The 23542-nt window shown below is 41.1% G+C and overlaps 1 protein-coding gene across 2 annotated transcripts in view; it reads right to left on the minus strand.

Annotated features, from left to right (window-relative positions):
* EPG5 (ectopic P-granules 5 autophagy tethering factor) overlaps nucleotides 1–23542 on the minus strand; it is a 129080-nt gene that overhangs the window by 93070 nt on the left and 12468 nt on the right. For both annotated transcript variants that reach the window (XM_081253339.1, XM_081253338.1), the window contains exons 2-13: nucleotides 21808–22752; nucleotides 20257–20500; nucleotides 18901–19037; nucleotides 17897–18004; nucleotides 16947–17020; nucleotides 14932–15037; nucleotides 12411–12525; nucleotides 11843–11993; nucleotides 9214–9369; nucleotides 3955–4112; nucleotides 2722–2876; nucleotides 897–1037 (exon numbers count right to left, since the gene is read on the minus strand). In XM_081253339.1, the coding sequence (XP_081109465.1) occupies nucleotides 897–1037; nucleotides 2722–2876; nucleotides 3955–4112; nucleotides 9214–9369; nucleotides 11843–11993; nucleotides 12411–12525; nucleotides 14932–15037; nucleotides 16947–17020; nucleotides 17897–18004; nucleotides 18901–19037; nucleotides 20257–20500; nucleotides 21808–22752 (2490 nt within the window). The remainder of the gene's footprint in view (nucleotides 1–896; nucleotides 1038–2721; nucleotides 2877–3954; nucleotides 4113–9213; nucleotides 9370–11842; nucleotides 11994–12410; nucleotides 12526–14931; nucleotides 15038–16946; nucleotides 17021–17896; nucleotides 18005–18900; nucleotides 19038–20256; nucleotides 20501–21807; nucleotides 22753–23542) is intronic.

Raw genomic sequence — 23542 nt, forward strand, 5'->3', positions numbered from 1 at the left:
TACAGCCTTATTATAGATGATGAAGAAAATCTTCAGTAAGTGTATGTTTTTAAAAATGATACACTCATACAGTACTATTTGGCCACGGATGAACCTGGAAAACATTATGCTACGTGAAAGAAGCCAGTCACAGATGACCACATATTTTGTGATTCCATTTATATAAAATGTCCAGAATAGGTAAATGTATAGAGACAAAGTAGACTGTGGTTGCTCAGGGCTGGAAGGGATGGAAGTCTGACAGCTAAATGGTATGTGGTTTCTTTCTGAGGTGATGAAAATGTTCTAAAAATAACTGTGGTGATAGTTACACATATGTGTGAATATACTAAAAACCACTGACTTGTACACTTTGAAGAGATGAATTGTATGGTATGTGAATTATATCACAATAAAGCTGTTTTTAAAAACTATACAAAGATTACAAAAGGGATTGTGACAGAACTAAACGATATACATCCAGCTCAACTTAAATTACTTCTAATTTTGTTTTTGATTGATTTAAAGCAAGCCTTCTTTCTAAATCAGTTGTTTCTTCCAAGAAAAAAACATAAGAATTATGAAGGCAAAACAAAATTATGAAATAAAAACTATGAATTAACTATAAGCTATAATTAAAGTAAAAACCTGTTACTGAAGGAGGTGGGAAAGTCACTTTGAGGAGATTAAGAGAAACAACCCACAGTTTTTTATAAGCAGCGGCCAATCCCAAGCAGGCACAGTGAACCTGAGACACAATAAATGTTTTCTTCACCCTGTTGTGCCCGTGTGACTCAGTCATCCCAACGACCTTACTATTTTTCCCACTGCTCCAATACTCCAGGGTTTAAATGAACAAACAAACAAACGAAAAAAAAAAAAAACGGAAACAAAACAAACAAAATCAGTGTTCTTACCATTCCAACCTGGTCAATGGTGTCTTGAACTCTATCCAGAAGGACAGAAATTATCTCAGGGTGAACAGCTGTGATGGCCCCTAAAAGCTCTCGACCAACCTTCGAAAAAGTTTCTCTGGTGGACAGGGTGACATAAGATACCTAAAGTGGGAGGGGGTGAAGATGGCATTTTTAATACCAATTTATCAGTAAAAAACCTTTCCATACTTTATTTAGGAGGTTTTCAAGTAAAGTAGAAAGAAGCTCAGATGAAGCCTTGGCTCACATCATGTACAAAAAGATGTCAAAACTTCAGAGAGCACAACTGCAGAGAGCAGACTGTCTGGAAGGTGGGGGAAGAGGGCATGGAGGGGAAAAGCAACTGTTTAACGATGACTTTAAGTGCTGGATTCAGAAAGCGCTCCCAGAGTCCTCAGAGCAATTAAGTAATCCCTCTATATTAAAACTTTTCTATATTTGAGGAAACCAATAACATGATGAAAATCAGAATGCATTTCATGGAAATATCTATTCTCTCCAAAAAAAAAAAAATGAGATCCTCAATTACAAGAGCTTCTAAAATATCAATGTTTACCAACTCTTCTTAAACAATGGGTTCGAAACTACAGGTTACAATCCAATCATGCCAATGGCCAGCAGTTTTTGGTTTTTTTTAATACAATGGAAGGGAACAGGAAAATAAGAGAGTAGAATAAAATAGAACAGAAAAATATGAGAGTGCATCACAGTAAGATTAAGTATTGCTTCAATTTCACATATGTGTGTACACACACACGCAGAGGATCAGAATGTAGTTTTTACTGTGAGGACTGGTCAGAACACTTGAAATATCATTCAAGAGCATAAATATTACTTTAGCAATGGATCTTGAGAATGCCATTCAGCATACGTGAAAATATACATCCTCCTCTCGGTTTTTACAGACAATGAAGATAGTTTGGAATTCCAGATCCATCTAGGCCTTAATCTCATGCATGGTTACAAAGTACAAGAATAGGAACAGCTTAACAGGATATTTGATCCTGGTAAAGAACTTTAGATTACCCAGTTCTGTCATTCTCAAACTGGAGTACTGAGGGGGATGATAACAAATCTTCAAACATAATTTTACTTAAATTTGGAGGAAATTTTTTGATGAAGATAAACAGATAAATGACAGCCTACAGTGAAAATGTGCATTTAAATATATATATATATATATATATATAACTCCAAATAATGTTTTGGTAACCATGTGAGTTATGTCCCTCAACTCATGGGGTCCAAAGTTCACTCTCTTCCACCGTTAGGGATGGCTCAGCGAAAAAATGAAGAAAGCAAGGATCTCATCCCAGCCTATCATTTTACAGATGAAGAAACTGAAGCCCAGAGAGATAAGGTGTCTTTTCTGATGTGAGATAGACAATGAGCAGCAGAGCTAAAACAAAGCCAGATCGTTTAACTCTAGGTTCAGTACTATTTCCACCATCTCATTTAAATTGTCTGGGAAGCTAGGTTTCCATGTTCCTCACAGGGTCAGAGGAGTGGAAATGAGGGGGGCGGGTCCGGTGCAGGGGGAGAGAAAAGTATAGAAACTACAAATGTCAGGCAGTGCCAGACTGTCTGTTCCTTACCAAAACTCATACATCAAATGACAAGAGATAGCAGGGGGAAATGGAATGGGTATGATTCATATTTTCAGTATTCCTTAGAGATGATCTCCTTGCACAAGTGCAGACAATACAAGATTGTCACATTTTTTTTAAAAGCAATCCCAAAAGAATCAATGGATGGACAATCCAAAATAAAATGTTTTTAGCTGATTTCTAAAACTTAATATTCTAACCTCATATATCTCCAGAACAATAATTTTTATAAAGTCTTCATCCACATTGGTTCTTCTGGCCTGAGCCATCTGAGCAAAAGTAGTTAGAAGGCAAATCTCTTCCGAGCTATTCATGGAAGAAAGACACTTCTCAAAGTTCACAAAATGTTCTGGGTCTGTAAGTTCAAGAAAATTAAAGTGGGGAGAGAATAAACATATATCACTTTAACTACTCCTCCAGAGAGGAAGAAGATATAAAATTAAAAGACATTGAGAAATATTTAAAGATACCAAACATCTTTGTTCCAGAATGGATTTCTATAGGCATCAGGAAGAAGGCTGGGCCAGATGACATTCCAACTCTAATATAATGTTGCCTCAGGAATATTTAACAAGCTTCTGTTTCCTCATCTGTCTCAAAAGTTTATTTAAGATCAGATGCTATGTGACTGGTGAAGTGCTTTGTCAACTGCAAAGCACTGCTACTATCACTAGGCGAGACATCCTCAACAGCACACTTAAAGCCACTTGGTAACTGTCAGCCAAATGAATGACAACCCTATTAATGGAAACTGCTAAGACTAGCAAACTACTCAGTAATAACATGGCATTCCACTCAAAAAATATTTGCTTATAAATGGAAATTCGGGGCATGATATTAGCTATAATCACGACTGAAATACTGATGAATATGATTAACAATATCTATGTTTTGCCTATTCCTCAGAGAATGCTCTGTAAGCAATACTACATTTTGTCACTAGAGGGCAGTCTTGATTATCAGCTTTGCCATATGTGACAGAAAACTAAATGCTGCAAAGGCAAAGTTGTGTAGAGGGAAGAAAATGGTCTGTTTAAAAAATATATTCCCAATGGAACTTTTCACAGAAAGAAGGCAACAAGCCAACAATTCCTTTCATATGTTTACACATTTGAGAAATCAAAGGTAGTTCATCAAATTTCCAGTATTTTCAAAATAACTCCATGGGTCATTTACCAACCCAATTTTCATTTCCTATCCCCAAATTGGGTTTATAATAGAATTTACTATCCAGAGCATTTGAAGAATAATGGAAATTGGAATCATCATTCTAGTAAGTCAAACGACAGAGCAGTCTTAAATTTCAAAATGATTACACATGAGTACAGAGTAAAACATTCTCTCTCAGTCCTTCTGAAAGCAAAAAGAATAAAGCCATGAAGAGAAAAGGCACACAAGGTAGGAAAGGTGGATGCTGCACATTTTGGCTGTACCTTGGAGGCGCTTCTTACACTCAGCAGGCAGGAGGGCAGTACAGAGCTTTTCCAGATTCCCGCTCCCCACCTGGTGCATGAGGTAGAAGAGCTTCCAGAGCATCTGAACAGACAGTGTCCCGAAGGGCATTTCCGACATAAACAGCCAAATGCCAAGTCTGCATGTTTTCAGAAAAGCAGGAATAATTTTATGTATCAGTCAACTTCACCATACTGAGAAAGTAGACAAAAAAACTCTTAAATTCTTAAATCACACTACAGCAATTTTTCTACCATGCTTCAGTCATAAACACCTAGAGAATGGATAACAATAACAGCAAATACACATAAAGCGCTTAGTCTGTGCCGGGCACTGTTCTATCCCCACATCATCTATTTATCAGCTCATTCCATCCTCACTATAACCAAGGCAAGCACTATTATTAACATTATCCCCAATTTACACATGAGGCTACTAGAACACACAGAGGGTAATAAGAGGCAGAATTGGGTGTTGAACCAAAGATCCTTTTAAGATCCGGGCAACAGAGAGGCTGCTTAGACTGGATGTATGTATGTGTCTGAGCATGCACACAGGTACATGTGTACACAGAGAGACACGTGCAGTTGGGGGCTGGGGGGAGAAGGGGAATCAAAAGCCCTCCGTGACTCCTCACTCATCACTAAATGAAGTTCAAACTCCTTCAAGCTCCAAGTTCAAAGGCTTCCACAAAATAGCTCAGACCCATATTCCCAACCACAGCCCTCTCTGCATTCATACAGACCACTCCTGGACAAGCCTGGAGAGAACTCCCCAACTCCAAGCTGCCATCCCTCCATTTGTGAAGCCCTCCCGTGATGTCCTTCTCAGCACTATTATGAAATTCTAACCATACTTGACTATGGCATTACCCTTTTATCAGTGTTTCTCACACCATAGTGGGCAGAAAAATCCCCTGAGACTTTGTGGAAAATGCAGAATCCTAAGGCCCACCTAAGAGATTCTGAGTTTGCAGATCACAGCTGGGGCCCAAGAATCTGAACTTTTTTAGTCACCGTAGATGACTCGGACTCAAGTGGTCCTTAAACCACACAGTGAGAAACATAAATGTGTAATTTATGTACACATACTAGTGTACAGCAATTTGAGAGCAGAAACCAAGTCTTTGCATAAACCAGTGTGTAACCCTGAATCTTTTTTTCATTATCCAGTACCTAAACCAGTATCTCAAAAACAATCAATACTCAATAAATGCTTAATAATATTTTGTTATATGAATTTTATCTCAATAAAAAAATCTAAAAAAGAAAAAAAGGGAGGTTCTTAAAACTCTTGCTGTATTTTGGGCAATACTATAATTTAACCAATTATAAATAATGTTTATTAAGAAAAAAGGAAATTAAATAGTGCATGCTTAACCCATGTCTGCGGTCCACCAGGCCACTAGGGGTCCGAACCACCACTGACCTCGACTCTGAAAAGCAACAGCTAAATAACTGAGCCAGAGTTAAAGAAACTTCTCTAAGTTCAAGTGGGTCAGGCTTCTGTCTTATTAAATAATTATCCCAACACCTCACATGGGACTTGATGTTCTTGTATAAAGGATCCCAAAATAATGAGGCCTTAAAAGCAGTGTCATAAGACAGTAAATATTTCCAGCTACAAAATTTCCTATATGGCAGACATGAAGTAAGTCTGGCTTAGGTCTTTGTTGTCTATCTTTTGGTTTGGGTTTGTTTTGTTTTAGGTTGGGGGAATAGCTACTGTCAGAAATTTCCACTGGAGTGCCAAATAAATTTAAATTTCATGGCTTTAAATACCTGGTTCTCATATGACGTATTTCTAAAATAAACTATACTCAAGAACAATAGCTCTCAGCATTTTCAAATTTAAAACAATTATCTGTGTGAATTACATATATAATATTACAGGAGGGGCTCACAACTCAGCGTATAGGACCTAGTAAGGAACCAGAGAATTTCCTCTAGAAAAGCTTTGCTTCTCAGCTAAACAAACACAAGATCGGGTGACAGGAGATCAGAAATGGAAGACTTTGGGCCTCCCTGGTGGCGCAGTGGTTGAGAGTCCGCCTGCCGATGCAGGGGATACGGGTTTGTGCCCCGGTCTGGGAGGATCCCATATGCCGCGGAGCGGCTGGGCCCGTGAGCCATGGCCGCTGGGCCTGCGCATCCGGAGCCTGTGCTCCGCAACGGGAGAGCCCACAACAGTGAGAGGCCCGCATACCGCAAAAAGAAAAAAAAAAAAAAAAAAAAAAAAAGAAATGGAAGACTTTTCCCGAGCACCAGGCCAGCTTCAGTGAGCAGGTGCTACTGCGCTGAACCCCTGGCAGAGTTCTGCACAGGATTTGGTACACCTTGTGAGACCACAAAATTATGGACAAGAATAATCTAAAGATAAATTTCTAAGCCCAAGTTCTCTTTATCTTAGACCCATACCTTCTGAGTGCCTAAGAGTAGTTTTAAGACTTAGAGTCCTGACTTTTCTCTAAATCAGCAGTTTTTCTGTTCCTCATCTGAAACTACACAAAAACCACCACCACCTACATTTGAGAAATCCTTTATGGTTTAAAAAGTCTTTCCACATATGACTGCATTTCATCCTTACACCCATGAGGTCTATGGGTAGGATCGCCACCATCATCTCCAATTTACAGATGAACAAGGTGAGACCACAAATATTAAGTGACTTGCCCAAAGTAACAGTAACAGTCTTGGCAGACCAGTACTCGAACCCACTACACAACACACATAAATAAGGGGCTGATTCTTCCAATCCAAGAACATGGTATATTTTTCCATCTTTTTAGGTCATCTTTGATTTCTTTCATCAGTGTTTTATAGTTTTCTGAGTACAAGTCTTTCATGTGAAAATGACTATACTACCTAAAGCAATCAACAGATTCAATGCAATCTCTATCAAACTACCAATGGCATTCTTCACAGGATTAAAACTAAAAATTTTACAATTCGTATGGAAACACAAAAGACCCCAAATAGCCAAAGCAATCTTGAGAAAGAAAAACAGAGCTGGAGGACTTCAAACTGTACCACAAAGCTACTGTAATCAAGACAATATGGTACTGGCACAGAAACAGACATATAGATCAATGGTACAGGATAGAAAGCCCAGAGATAGACCCACGCACATATGGTCACCTAATTTACGACAAAGGGGGCAAGAACATACAATGGAGAAAAGACAGCCTCTTCAATAAGTGGTGCTGGGAAAACTGGACAACTACATGTAAAAGAATGAAATTAGAATACTACCTAACACCATACACAAAAATAAATTCCAAATGGATGAAAGACCTAAATGTAAGACCAGACACTATAAAACTCTTAGAGGAAAACAGAGGAAAAACACTCTTTGACATAAACCACAGCAACATCCTTTTTGACCCAACTCCTAGAGTAACGGAAATAAAAACAAAAATAAACAAATGGGACTTAATGAAACTTAAAAGCTTTTGCACAGCAAAGGAAACCATAAACAAAACAAAAAGACAACCCTCAGAATGGGAGAAAGTATGTGCAAGTGAAACAACAAAGGGTTAATCTCCAAACTATACCAACAGCTCATGGAGCTCAATATCAAAAAACAAACAATCCAGTTAAAAAATGGGCGGAAGCCTAAATAGACATTTCACCAAGGAAGACATACAGATGGCCAAGAGGCAGATGAAAACATGCTCAACATCACTAATTATTAGAGAAATGCAAATCAACACTACAGTGAGGTATCAGCTCACGCCAGTCAAAATGGCCAGTATCAAAAAATCTAGAAACAATAAATGCTGGAAAGGGTGTGGTGAAAAGGGGACCCTCCTGCACTGTGGGTGGGAATGTAAATTGATACAGCCACTATGGAGAACAGTATGGAGGTTCCTTAAATAACTAAAAATAGAACTACCATACGACCCAGCAATCCCACTACTGGGAATATACCCTGAGAAAACCATAATTCGAAAAGAGACCATGTACCACAATGTTCACTGCAGCTCTATTTACAATAGCCAGGACATGGAAGCAACCTAAGTGTCCATCGACAGATGAATGGATAAAGAAGATGTGGCACATATATACAATGGAATATTACTCAGCCATAAAAAGAAACGAAATTGGGTTATTTGTAGTGAGGTGGATGGACCTAGAGTCTGTCATACAGAGTGAAGTAAGTCAGAAAGAGAAAAACAAATACCGTATGCGAACGCATATATATGGAATCTAAAAAAAAAAAAGTTACTGATGAACCTAGTTGCAGGGCAGGCATAAAGAGGTGGACATAGAGAATGGACTTGAGGACATGGGGTGGCAGGGTGAAGCTGGGGCAAAGTGAGAGTAGCATCGACATATATACACGACCGAATGTAAAACAGTTGGCTGGTAGGAAGAAGCCGCATAGCACAGGAAGATCGGCTCGGTGCTTTGCGATGACCTAGAGGGGTGGGATAGGGAGGATGGGAGGGAGGCTCAAGAGGGAGGGGATATGGGGACATATGTATGCACATGGCTGATTCACTCTGGTGTACAACAGAAACTAACACAGTACTGTGAAGCAATCATACTCCAATAAAGATATATTAAAGATGCAAAAAAATAAAATAAAAATAAGGGGCTGAGACTATGAGGCCCATGGCAAGAGTGTCAACAGCTCAGAAGGCAGCAGAAGTGGGGGGTGGGGGGTGGGCAGCAGTTCATGGGTGGAGCCGGGTGGGGCGGGAGGCCACTCATCTCCTCTCGGAGGGCACAGTGCTGCAGCAGAACCTGCTCCCACACTTGGCCAGGAGCTCAGGGAAGATAGTGCAGGATGAGCAGCCATGCCCCCACCTCTGCCTCAAATGTATCCTAGGCTGTAAGCAGCAGCAAAGACGGCATGATCAGAACACAGCCAAGACAGGGGACCCGGACCCAAGACAGTCCTAGACCTTAGAACCCACAGAGTAAGACAACTTGCACAACGTACTGAGTGCCCACTCTGCCTCACTGGGGGCACTAGAGTTGGGCATGAAATACAATTCATCCCCTGGTCAAAGTTACTTCACAAGTTCAGGAGAAACTGAAAGAAACCTGAGAGAGAGATCATTTCAGGCAATACTACACAAAAGGAAACTAAAGCCCAAGAATTAAGCCAAGATAAGAAATAGATAAAATACATTGACACTATTATAAGAGTTCTATTTCAGTCAATGACTTTCACTCCAATCTTTCTTACTAGCCAGGGAGCTATTTCTCAACAATTATCAACATACTTCTTACCTTTTGGCTTTCAGCACATGTAGCACAGCTCTCAAAAAGAGCTCATCAAACTCAACCTGTAGTTTCTCCACGGAGTAGGGCTGCAGGGCCAATCCCGAGCCTTGGTTGTGGCTCACATACTGGGCCCAGTGGTCACTCACATAACCAAGGATCATCCTGAGCATGAGGAAAGACAATGCAGCACTTTGCATGAAGGCACTCAACACCAGCATCTTTACATTACATTTGCAGCGTTACTTTATTCAACACATATTTATTGAGCACTCACTATCTTCTAGGCTCTAAAGGGGATGCAATGGAGGGAAAAAACCCTACCCTCATGGAGCTTACATTTAGTGGAGGGCAAACAGACAATAAACCAAATAAAGTAAAATATGCAGTATGTCACACGGTTATAAATGACACTGAGAGAAAAATCAGTAGGAGAGGGAAATGAAGTTTCTCTGGAGTGCTGGGGAGGAGGGGCCTCACTGAAGAGGGACACGTGAGTAAAGACTGAACGCAGTCTCAGGACTACCTAAGGGAAGAGCATCCAGGTAGAAGAAGCAACCAGTGCGAAGGCTCCGAGGGGTGGTCGGTATGTTGGAGGAACAGCAAGGCAGCCAATGTGCTAATGCGCAGTAAGTAAGGGAGAGAATGGCTGGAGAGGAAATCGAAAACGTGACATGAAAGCAGACCATGAAGGGTCCTGGACGCCACTGTGAACACTCTGGCTTTTACTTGGAATGAGCCTGGGAGCAGCAGGCTCTGAGCAGAAGAGTGATTTACAAGAAACACTGGCGGCTGTTCTGAGAATAAGCTGGGGGTGGGGTGCGCAAGGGAGCAAGGGCAAAAGCAGGAAAACAAGTCAGGTGGCTGTTGTGCGAATCGGTGAGAAATAACTAAAGATGAACTATGGTGGTAGCAGTGAACATGGTGAGAAGAGGCTGGATTCTAGAAATAGCATGTTTCATTGCCTCAGAGGATGCACACCTTTCATGCTTTAATCTCTACAACTGGAATGTCATTAAAATTGATGACATGCCATCATTTGGCAGCATTGTTTCCTTCTTAGTGGTGCACAAAATATACCTTAGGTTTGATGAAAGATGGTGTTTTGAAGGTAGAGATGACAGAATTGACCATCAGATTGGGTGTGGGGTGTAAAAAGAAAAGCCAGGGATGATGCCAGTGCTCTGGCCCGAGCAACTGGAAGAATAAAGTTGCCACTTACTGAGACTGAGAAGACTGTGAGAGGAGCAGTTTGAGAGGTGGGGAAAGAGGGCCCATTTGGGGATTATTAAACTATAATGATGATCATGAGTCATCCAAGTGGAGGTGCTGAGTGGGCAGCTGGGGATATACAAGCTTACAAGAAAGGCATAGGCTGGAAATAGAACTAGGAATTTTTAACTGTATTTAGATGATATTTAAAGACATTAGAATAGATGGAATCCCAAGAAGCAAGTTTGGATAAAGAGGTCCAGGGACGAAGCCCCGCGGCATTCCAACATTAAGAAGTCTGGGAGGTGAGAATGAAACAACCAAGGAGGCAGAAAATGAACAGCCGGTGAAACCGAGGAGAAACCAGGAGAACATGGTATCCTGGAAGTCAAGCAAAGAAAATGCTCTAAGGAAAAGTGACCAGTCATGACAAAGGCTGCTGTGTGAACTGTGTGAGAGGTAAAGCAAGACGAAGACTGAGAGGCGGCCATTGGATTAGTTAGTAGCACAAAGTTCATTAGCAACCTTCATTCTTCAGAGCTATTTGGGTAGTGTTGGGGGCGAAAGCCTGACTGTGGAGAGTTCAAGAATTTCAGGGCATCCTATATCATTTACCTGGCTTTATGAAGCTGAAGGATACGTATCTAAAATAATTAAAGTCAATTATGTTTTGGAAACAAAAGTATGGGAGTGGGAGAAGTTTTACAGTTTTTTGGAAGTTTTCTTTCAAGGTAAGGGAGGTTGGAAGAAATAGCAGTGTATTTATATACACTGTAAAGACAGAAAAATTGATGAGACAGAAAAGAGGATACAAAATTAATTCAATGAAAGGCAGTGCATTTCTCAGAATTTACTCATATTTGATAGTAAAAACATAAACCTACCTTTCATGCAAATAAATGATAATGCTTTCCCAATTCAAATACAGTGGCCACTGATGAAATCTTTGCCATTTTCTTTAAATGGTATTTTATAGAAATTACAATTACAGTAAATAAGAGAGAAAACAGAGAAATAATAATGCAAAAGAGCTACTGCCAATTTTCCACAGCTACACGACAATTCCCAGGCAAAAGCTAGGAGATAGAAGAGAGTAAAGGAAGGGGAAAGACCCTGTATTTTCTTTGACCCCTTCTTTGACCCCTTCTCTCTGGCCAAGTTCAACCCAGCTGCTCTGAGGATCTTGATTCCAAGAACAACTGTCTAGCAAACCAGTTTGAGATTTGAGATAATTAACCAAATATTCTGACTGGAAGTATTTATTTAAAATTCCCAAGAGGTAGATGGTGAAGAAAAAAAACTCTTACTTTTATGAGAAATAAGACCTGAACTATACCACTACAATGCCCATCAACCCAATTATACAGTGTCTGTGACTGACCAGGGTGAAAGTTAACAGAAACAGATGAATCAAGAGCAGTATTACCTGATCATATAACCAATTCGCTTGACAAACTGCCTATAGCGTGCTCTATTGAAGGTTTCTAACCCCACAGCCAGAAGTTCCACTAAGGAGTTAGCAAAGGCAAAAATTTTCATCATCTCTTGAGGTATTGTTGTTTCAGGTAAATAATCACCTAGAAGTTAATCAAAGAAAAGGAAAAAAATTATAATTACTGTGGAAAAACACTGAAAGATGTGGATGTCAGTATATTAATGAGGAAAGAAAGTCAAGATAGAGCATCCCCATTGCTCTGGCTCCTATGTCAATATGAGATGGGAAACTTGAGACAAAGTGCAAAATTAAAACCATTTATTAAAGCTGGGCTATGTGCAAGCTGGTCAACCTTATGCATGTAAGAACCAGGGAGGAAACTACAATCACAAGAGAAAGGAAGGAAGCCTCGCCACGGTGACGTAATCATCTCTGTGTAGTACAGCCAGGCACGGGGAACCCGAATCAGGAGCCTGCACGAGACAAGACTTGATGCTAAGTTCCGGTGTTTGAGCTTGCCCCTACCACATTTTACATATGACAAAACGAATTAGTCTACCTTTTGCTTTAAACCCAAGGAGATGTTGAAAGAGTTCATGAAATGGGAACTGTGATAGAAGAATAACCAAGTCATCTTCATTAAGGAGAATCCAACTAGTCTCAGGGTCTTCATCCTAAGGGAGAAGATGCAGAATCATGTCAGCTGATTTGACCAGATGACACCATGGTCTAGAGTTACGGGAGCTGAATTACCACAGGTCTCAGTGGTACACGTGTGGTATTCTCACGAGTCCTCATGGACTTCTCCTCCAGGACAGAGATTTATACTGTCAGTTCTATTAGATAACCTGTAAATCCCTTAAAATTGCAAGCATACTTTTATGTGTATCTGAGTCATATCCATTCTTCAGTGGCTGAAACTGCTCTCAATTAAATTTCCATCCCAAAGGAGATGAAAAATAATTCCTCTAAAACAGGGATCTTACTATAAATCTCAGTGATTTGACATCAATTAAAGAACCATTCACTAAGAGTCCAAGTTATTTTATCTACAAGGCTCTTCTTGCCCCCAAATTAAGGTCTACTGCCGTACTCAACTGACTTACCAAGAAGCAATTAGCATTTGCTATGGATAACCAAAGTTCTGTTGTCAATTAGCGTTGCTGAAAACAGGATAAAAATGACAGTGGTCATACACAGGGATCACATAGGGGAAACAGCTGGAGTTTTTTGTTTGATACAGAGCACTGAAGTCTCCTTAGAAACCAAACTGATTTGTGTCCTAAGATATGCTACATTCAAAAGGGAATACCGTAAAAAGACGCAGAGATTCGAAAGAATTAGCACCTCAGTTTCAACAAGGGACTAATGCAATTCATTCATAATTTCCTGAAGCCACTCATTTTTACCCTCTTACATGTCCTAAATGGCTAGCAAACAAGAGCCTCAGAAATTCTACCTTGAGCAGTCCTCAGCTCCAGCTGTACATCTGGGTGTGGGCCAGGGCGAGGTTTTTACGTTGCCCAGGTGGTTCTGATATACAGCCGGTGTCAAGAAACCACTGACATGGACGATTCACAGTGCCTTCCGCCCATGGCCTTTTCTGAGTCAACAGCACTCCCAGCATTCCCTCCCCAGGCTCTTGAATCCACTCAACATCCAGTGAGTGCTAACCAGGAGCCAGACCCAATTCCAGAGTCCTTAACGATTACCTGTCTTTAGGATTAAACGCAGGAAACCTACCAGAAAAAAAGACTCCTCTCTTAGGAGAAACCAGCCTTGGAAGAAAAAAAAAAAAAAAAAACCTGCTCCATCACAATCTTTAAAGAGCAATTTGGGACTTCCCTGGCAACCCAGGGGTTAAGACTTGGCACTTCCAATGCAGTGATGCAGAGGACACAGGTTCAATCCTTGGTCGGGGAACTAAGATCCCACATGCCATGTGGCAAGGCCAAAAAAAAAAAAAAAACCAATTTGCACCAGCTCCTGAGAAGCTGTCTCCAGATGACTGTTCAATCTCTAGCAAAGAAGTCTGCATGGCCACGTCATTCACCATCATCTCACCACCTCCTACAAGTCCCAGGAAGAGCACAATGAGTGGGAAGGGGCTCCTACTTCTGAATGAACACCTGGGTAAATACACAGACATGATCCCACAGCTGCCATGCTGTCATTCTAAGGAGTGTCCACTGCAAACTTTCAACTCCTTTTGAAGAGAAGGGGTTTCAGTAAATTTAGTCCCTGGCCAACCTTGGACAAACATATCAAATCAGGATTTGGACCATAAAAACGCATTAGATAGGGCTGATAACTAGCGGGAAAAAAAAAATGCCTTACCAATACACTAACCACGTATATAGTAGAAAGAAAAGTCAATAAATGTTATCTTGAGAAACTGGGGAGTTTTTTGTTTGTTTTGTGGGGCTTTTTCGTTTGTTTGTTTTGGCCAATGTTGTGCAGCATGTGGGATCTTAGCTCCCTGACCAGGGATCGAACCCGGGCCCCCTGCAGTGGAAGCGCAGAGTCCCAACCACTGGACCGCCAGGGAATTCCCAAGAAACTGGGTTTTGATCATTAAATTCTCACCAAAAACAGAAAATTATCTTCCATCTTTCACATGAGAAGATCTAGATAAGAAGTTTGTAAGCATTAAGGCAGAACCTTGGTAAGATACAGCTCTTTGTTATACAGACTCAGAGTATCTCTAGGTGAGACCTCAAGCCCAGAAAACTGTTGCTGCATAAAATAAAATCCTAATAGAAAGTGTACGTAATATGTAAACACTTCCAGGTTCCAGACTCTCCCAGCTGCACAGGGAGATGGTCTAGAGAAGGGTGGTGGCAGAGACTGGCTCAGAGCACAGGCTCTGTGTTTAATGACGTGTGATTTGGGACAAATTCCCTCAACCCCACCCGCGCCTGTTTCCTCATCTCTAAAAGGGGGATGAAAACAGTACTTGCCTCGTGGGGCTGTTGGAAGAATTAAATGGGCTAATACGTGAGAAGTGCTTAGAACGATACTTGGCACGTAAAAAGAGCTCAGAAATGATTAATCAAAACGCTGTCAACATGACAACTTACCTCTTCTCCTCCCTCATCTACTAGTGTCCACGTCCCGGATGCAGGCCCCGAGGAGGATGGATTCCGCTCACTGGGCTTCATGTGGCACAGGAACTCGGCTCGATTTCTAAAGGACAAGGGAAATCACTCTAATCACCTAAACGTAAACACAGGAAGCCCACTGCGTGCATTCTGGATCATCTACTCGCCCTGAGGAAGAGTCAGACATCAACTCAATCTTCAAATGGTTTGAATTAGTAAATAAGAAATACTAACTGGCTAAAACTCAAGGACACCAAAGCTTCGCTAATCGTGGTGTAGAGACCACAGCCATTCTGGGTCAATAATGATGAGGAACCGCAGAGAAGCAGTTATGCCAGCACAGTGCCCGCCCACAGCAGGGCCTCCGTACACCCAGGACCACACAGTACCTGAACTCTAACTGGCTCACAAAGTGTTCAGGAAACATGCTTTACTGAATTAAAAAGGATAATCTGCAGGTAATGGAGAAGCTGGTTTAGGGGGAAAAGTACACCTAAACACCACGGGTAGGAGCAGCCCCTATATCCAGGCGGTGAGAGGGAGGAATCTGGGGGAATTCCTGCCAGCCAGGCTTTCACAAGGTGCTGGCTGGACCTGACGAGTCAGTGTAACCAGAGACGTTTCTCCTCTCAGACCACCACCCCGTTCTCAGCTCTCTGCTCCTTCCTCTCTGGCCTAACCCTGAAAATTCATCCATTCCCTCCTTTCACCAGAAGCTCTCCTCCAAGACTTCATCACGTTTCCAACCTGAGGGGCTCCAGTCCTGCAGCTCCACATGTCCACTGATAGCTCTCACTCGTTATGTGTCCACCTGCAAACCCCAATGACCTCAAATTTTCCTCCTTACCCAACGGCTCTCCTTTCTGTCTTTTCGGTCTGCTGGGGCTGCCAACACCCTCTCAGTCACTCAGACTCAGAGTCTACAGAGTTCGGTCTGAGCCACCCTTGCCCACATTTTCTTATTTAATCAGCGACTTAATCCTCTCCTGGGAAGATGACCTTCCCGTTCCCCACTTTCTCCTTCCCACTACCGACACCAATTCAGGCTGCGGGCAGACAGGCTTTTTCCTTTATCAAGAGCCAGTGGTAGTAACACAGTTCAAGGTCACCTATACACACCTCTTCCTTCTCCCCCAGCTTAAGGATGTGCCCCCTTGATGCTGGATTCGGTTCCAGAGCCAGGAGAGCCAGATGTCTGCAACCGTAGACAATTCAATGCAAGAAATGAAGCAAAAGCACATCTTCTTCTACTTCCAGTCCATCCTAATCTTCCTTAAATACAACTTTTACCCTTTTTCAAAAACCCTCAATTGCTACAAAGGCCAGACCATCTCAAATATCTGTCTTAATTTCAAGGTCTTCTATAATCAGACTCACCCTAGTTGGTCATCTTTATTATCACCCCCCGACACACCCCTTCACTCCAGCCAAGCTGCCCTCCGAACTGCCCCCTGCACAGCTATCCTTCCCTGTACTGTGGGCCACTGCTTACTGTTCTCCCACCTACAGTGCCCTCCCTACTCCTCTCCTGCTGAAATCAGTTCCATTCTTCAAACCCAGCTCATCCACCTGGAACCCTCTGACTACTCCACTCTACTCTCTTTACTCTCTTCATTTCTACTGCATCAATCATAGCTTCACACAATTTAGCACTCGAATCTCTTTGACTGTGCTTTTTTTCCCTCTGCCACTAAATCTCTCCTTCTAAGGAAGAGATCATCCTTTTTTTCTCCCCACAGCACCACAATGACATATATGACAGGAGTCGCAAATCCACTAAAAAGGAGGACCCAAAAAAGTTAATCAGTTAAAAAAAAAAGCAGTTAAAAGGGTCACTTTGGGACAAAGGGTATTAAACCCAAAGAAAACCTGCAATGTTAAATTTTGGAATGCTGACTCTTCCCTTAGCAATTGTTTGGATCGGGGTAGTTTAGGAAGCCAATTGTTTGATAGAACATTTTCATTTCTACTTCACGAAGCTCTTCCACACTTACTTGACAGGAGACATTAGCAGGGCAAGGGACTGCATAAAATGAAAGACCCCTGATGGGTTATTCAACACTTTGATCTGAAATCAGAAAAGGAAAAGGCATACTGTAGAAAACCAACAACGAACAACCCAAGTATCCGTAATCTTAGTTCACCAGAATTTTGACAAAAGGGAGCTGTTAAGAAAACAAAGATGGAACTGGCACCTCATCCACAAGAGTGAGAACACCTGTGGGTCACCTGGCAGTACTGACTGGGCTGTACTCAGAGAACAGAGGTAGCTGAGCCATTTACATCAATTACCTGAAACAACATGGGCGGGAGGAGTATACTGCTATCTTAATCCAAAGATAAATAAAAACAAAAAATCTTCCTTCTACCTAAAAAGATTCAAATTTCTTGCCACCAGAAATACTACAGAAAAGGTAACATGGAGAATGACCTGGCATACATCTGGCTCTTACCCACCCATCTGAGGGGTTGCTATGAGTAACAACACAACCCAAAGGCAAGCAGCAAAGACGCCTAAATTGATCGCACAGACCTGAGATCTCTGTTAGTATTAAAGAACTTTGAGATGCTTGTGGCTTCTTTTTCATCTGTACCAACTGTAGTGTGAGATGGATTAATTTAGGACGTTGTGTTGAATATTACAGAAAAAAGTCCTAGCAAGCCTTACTGCACAGAAATTTTACAGAATTAAATACTACTAAACCTACCAAGCCAGACTACAACTGAACTTTTGCAATTCCATCTTAATTTCATCAGTTTTGGGTGATCCAAGAAGTTGTACCATAATAACTCCTACGAATACAGACTGGATATATCCCAATAATTTTATCTTAAATATCAATATTTTTAAAGTAGGCTTATTTTTTAAAGCAACTTCTTCGGGAAAAATGTTTAACAAAATCGCCTCCCATGCTCTTCAACATTAGAAGGCCATTCATCATACCTGGATGAAAGGAACAGCCCATTTACTAACACCAGCCGGGCATCGAAGAATATGGTTTAGAAGGAAGAGGTGATCTCCAGGACAGCCAACTCTTTGTAACACTGATACCTAAACAATAAAGCATGTATAGTTTTACTATTTACAAAGACGAATGTTTTTAAGGGTCTAATGAAATCACTTATCCGATATTTACATACATGTGACCTTTCAAAAGAGTAACCAGACATAAGATATACCACTGACTGGTTGAGTTTCTACCACAGAGGTACACAGAGGCCTATGAACCTGAGAGCACTCTGATAAAAATATCGTAAGTAGTTTCTCTGCAAACCCATTTTTATTATCTGGCAAATTACAAATCACTAATGTTCCTGGCCACACGTGAATAGATATAAGTCAAGTAGTTTAATCTATTCCCAGTTTGTAATAGTTTCTCAAATCCAAGTAAGTATGCTTAGAACCTCAGCCCACATCTAAGAATGCTAGCATGAACCTAAAAAAAGCACCCAAGGCAGCTCCATTGAGAAACATAACCAGTAAACGAACAACCTCTCCCCCCGTAACACACCTGATATCTTTCCTAAAGTTCCCAAATCCTGATTCCTTTCTTATTTTTCCCTTAAAATTTTTTTAAAGTATAACTAAGTACAGCATTAAACATAAGATGATAAGAGAGTGACATGAACAACTTTTAGCTCACATACCTATATTCTGAATATACATCTAGTCTTAAATTTAGCATGCTTCCCACATTTCCATTTGCTTCTAAGTCGAAGGCCAAAGATCATTTAACATAAACTTTATCAGAGAGAAAAGCACTGTGTGCTTAATAATGCACTAGATACGGATAACTTATTTCCACATGTCATGAGCAAAGAAAACGTCACAAACATATTAAACAAATTAGCTGAAGAAGCTATTAAAGAAAAACCTATAAGGAAACAGGAGATAATTCTTAAATTATCAGGGAAATAAAGGACAGCATACTATGTCTATTTCCTTACCAATTTCTGCAGCCAGAGAAGAATATCATCATGGAACTGAGTATCTTCATTAACTCTCCTGGTGAACATGAATAAGACACTAATGCACTCCTTTAGCTGACACAGATCAGAGGGAATGCTTTCTACCTGTTTAAAAGCTATAAATTAAAAAGAGGATTAAATGAGTCCCATATAAATGGTATTTGTGGGAGAATTTTTAGTGTCTCTACTTAAAATAAATAAATAAATAAACTATCTAAAATATTTAACAGATGAAAACCCAAGGAGAAAAGTTACATCAAAATATCTGAGTTTCTACTAAATATGTAAACCAAAAAAAGTATTTAACTTCGTGAAGTATTTCAAAGCAAGAAAAAATTAACTTCATCAAAATTTTTTATTTAAAAATCAGCAAATCTCTGGCCTAGCCCCAGCTCTCTGATTAGTTATGAAAACGATAAGGGAGAAGGATTTTTTTATTTTAAATGATCCTAATATCTCTCCAAGAAATAAAAATTGCATAAGTAATACTTATCATATAGTAAAGGCTAATTTCTTTTTTTTTTAATAAATTTATTTATTTTTGGCCGCGTTGGGTCTTTGTTGCCGCGCGTGGGCTTTCTCTAGTTGCGGCAAGTGGGGGCTGCTCTTCATTGCGGTGCCTGGGCTTCTCATTGCAGTGGCTTCTCTTGTGGAGCACGGGCTCTAGGCGCATGGGCTTCAGCAGTTGTGGCATGCGGGCCTCAGTAGTTGTGGCTCATGGGGTCTAGAGAGCAGGCTCAGTAGTTGTGGCGCATGGGCTTAGCTGCTCCGTGGCATGTGGGATCTTCCCGGACCAGGGCTAGAACCTGTGTCTCCTGCATTGGCAGGAGGATTCTTAATCACTGAGCCACCAAGAAAGCCCAAGGCTAATTTATTAAAACCCAAAATAAGATGAAAAATTCAGAACATTATAAATGCTCTGATGAAAATTAAACACCCCAACAAAATGGACAAGCAAAAATAAAGTGCAACAGACAGAGAATGAAAAAGTATTGTGATTATTAGTTTTAGAATCAAAAACTATATTTGGACTTCAATTGGTAACAAGCACATAAATTAGGACAGTAAGAGAGAGACATTAATCATAAAAAGCAATCTTTTGGCTTCCTAGAGAAGGAGACAATGACAACCCATGGGGTAGGGAGACCTGGCACTGCTCCCAAGAAATGTTATTAAGGCAGATCTCAGTCCTGTATTGGGGGAGGTAAGGTAAAACAGCAAGCATAAATTATCCCTTATAATATCAGCACACAGTAGATTCAACCAGATTGTACCCCTCAATTCTTTTTATGTTTTAGACCACAAGAAAGAGTGAGGCTTTCATTACTTACACACCTTGGCCTTCCTGATGAATTGCTAAAGATCTCAGAACAGCCACACTATTGAGTAACGTGTAGATGTAAGACTCCACTTGCAACCGCGAGAGCACAGAAGTGTAAGAATGCAGCGCCAAGGTCTGGTGGAGGTGCTCAGATTTGGCATCAAACAGTTTTTTTAGCTCTCCCAGTGCATTTTCATTCATCTCCACTCTCTGGTAGCGATGATGGCCTGACACTTTCACTTGATCAGCACAGATACCCTAGCAGTGGGCAAAAGGGTAAGATATGAAGCCAGTTACTCTTTGCTCTTGAAGCCTGTATACAATACACAGGCTTCAGTACCATCTTCAAAGAGCTTACAAATCACAGTGAGGGAACAATACTACCACGTAGAAAACAATAAAGCTACTATACAACCAGGTGCCAATCACAAAGGCATCACAAGTTCAGAGACGAGAAGAGAAACCCTGAAATGCAGTAGGTGGGGAAAGGTGCAAGAAAACAATAGAGCTTGTCTCTAAGACCCTCATGATTGATGACCTTACCTTCTACTTTATAAACACTGAGGTCAATGTGATATCCCCTCAACTTCAAGAGACCTCAAAACACCTCTGTACTGACCCTCACCATTCTTTGTGATTCTGCTCAAAACAAACCCCTCCTTTCCAATATTAACCCTCCAACTGTTTTCTTGATTCTATTCTCTCTTTTTCAGTATTTTCAAGTTTCCCTCTCCACAGGCTCCTTCCTGTCTACAAAGAGATACACAGGTCTCCAAGGAATGACGATTAGGGCTGGGGGAAATCACACGTTTCTCCCTGACGTCTCCTCCATCTTCCCTTCACTGCTAAACTTGTCAAGAGTGGCCTTCTCTTCCTCGCCATCCCTCCCAGGCCACTATGCAATGGCTTTCCTGATGGCACCTTGGCCTCCACAGGGTCACATCTTATTGCCTTCCCTATTTTCTCATTTCCTCTTGACCTTGTTCCATGGATCATCCTCCCCTTGACACACTCTACCCATTAGATGTTCCTGGCTTTATGCCCAAGGTCACAAGCTAAATGGCCCACGGGCTGAATCTGACCTGGAGACATGACCTGCTTTGGCCTCTACTGTGCATGAGTGAGTGAGAGAATGTGTGTGTGTGTGTGCGCGCGTGCACGTGTGTGTGTGTATTTAGTTGCCAACATTTACAAATCAGGATCCCTCACATAAAAATCCAGATTTCTAGCTTCTCGTAGAAAAACGTAAGATGTGGCAATGCTGAACCAATATATCCTCACAGCAACAATCAACTATAACACAAGAGCAGCTCCCCATGATGGACCAGGCATGAGCTTACCCAGTGATCACCGTCCCACTCAACCCGTTTCACTTCTCCAGGTCACCTGCCTGGCCCCTGTGGGCACATGACACTGTGACTCCTGCACTCAATTACTATGGGCTAAGACAGGGTCAGTGTGGGTAAAGGGAGCAGACCCCAGACCTCAATGGCATCACAGGAATAGCAGCTCCGCTGCAAATTCCCCAGGCTCCTGCAAGCTTTACAAAACACCAGTCAATATACCTGTACAGGCAACTGTTCCTCCTTGAAGTGCCATAGTCGACTTTTGGCATTTTGGCAATCAGACATCAGAGCAAGGAGCTCAGCTTCAGCCAGCAGCAGCTGCTTCCTACAGCGTGAGTAGTTCAAAAGCAACTCATAAAATTCATGCCTGTCCTGATGAGCCATGCTGTCAAATTCTTCTAAATATGACTCGACATTTTCCAGCCATGAACCAGGCTCAAAGACTTTTAACTGTTCTTCAGTAAATGGTACTATTTCTGGTTCAGATGGGAGCTCCGGGTAGAGTCGCTCATTACGTAGCAAGGGTTTCACTGCCACCAAAGCTGGTATATCCCCAGCAGTTTCAGCTGGCAACTGGGGATACAGTTTTTTCACTCTAGGTGGCTGAAAAATGTCTTTGGCTTCACAAGAACTCTGCAAGCCAATATTTTGTAGCACCTCTGAAGAGAGACCCAAGGCTTCTTTGTCTTCTCTCCTATTCTGAGTATCTCTGACCTTCAAATTTTCCACTTCCTGCTGAATATAAGAAACATTAGATTGCAGTGTGCTTTCCAAAGGTCCACATTGTACCAGTTTATCTTCCTCCATTTCTGTAATGTTCTCGGGGGGTTCTACTTTGGTTCCGACATTGCCTCCAGGATCGACCTTCGGCTTGACTGCATCATCCCCAGCACAGGCTCTGATCTCCTCTAGCTCCTTTAGACTCTCTGTTTTACATGTCAGGGACTCTTCATTGCTTAGAGTTAAGGAGGTGAGTGGTACATCAAACATTTCACTCTCGTTTTGTCGACTAGCATCATTCTGGAGCTGGGAATCGGTTAACTCCTTTAGATGGTCTCCTTTGAATTCACAAGGTGGGGTAGGGATTTCCAGCTCTCTGGAGGTTTTTGGAAGGGAGACTTCATCAGACTCTTCCCTCTGAAGGGTTTCATATTTCTTCTTTTCCTAAAAACAAGATTTATAATGTGAAATAATTTATAATATAACAATAACTGATGCTTTCAACATGAGGAATTTTTAAATTGTATAAAAAAATCTAAGTTCACTTCATAAGCAGTGTGTTTCATATTTCATATTATTCAATTTTGAGAATGCTGAATTTGGGAGATTCACTAATCTAATCCCTACAGAGGAAGACATGAGAATAAGCAACAAATTATGATTCAAGAATGGAGAAGGAAAGTCTTAATTAGGCTGCTCTCCATTCTGCTAGAGGTTAAGTAAGAGAGAACAGTCTCCAAGTATCTTAGGCTTCAACAGGTTTGCATCCTGACAAACATATCTATTCAAATTTCAGGCAGAAAAAGTCAGGACAACTTGAGCAATGAAATAAATAACTATAGTACTGGATTATAACCTCAGAATAAAATAAATATCCATGAGTCCATACTCACATAACTAAATATATAAACATATATATATGTTATATGTATCTTTATTTCTTAATGGACAAGAAGTGGCACTCTTCCTTATAGAAGTCCAATTAATAAATGTAGATGGAACGAGAAAAACAGAAAATCACGATTAGAACACCATGGTACTAACTGCCACAGGCAAGAGGCAAGATCTACTAAGTAATGAAAGTGAGTGAAAATTTAAGCAGAAGCAGAATATTTGTATAGTCCCAAAGTATCCCCTAAATATTTAGTAATTATAAAGGGAAAAATCGTAAGTTTCAGTGGAGAATCCTGGCAGTCAACACCTTAACCAAGTGATCAGGGTTACTATAACCAGT

This window comes from Mesoplodon bidens, assembly GCF_964165515.1.
Source record: "Mesoplodon bidens genome assembly, chromosome: 13".
Classification (NCBI taxonomy): domain Eukaryota; kingdom Metazoa; phylum Chordata; class Mammalia; order Artiodactyla; family Ziphiidae; genus Mesoplodon; species Mesoplodon bidens.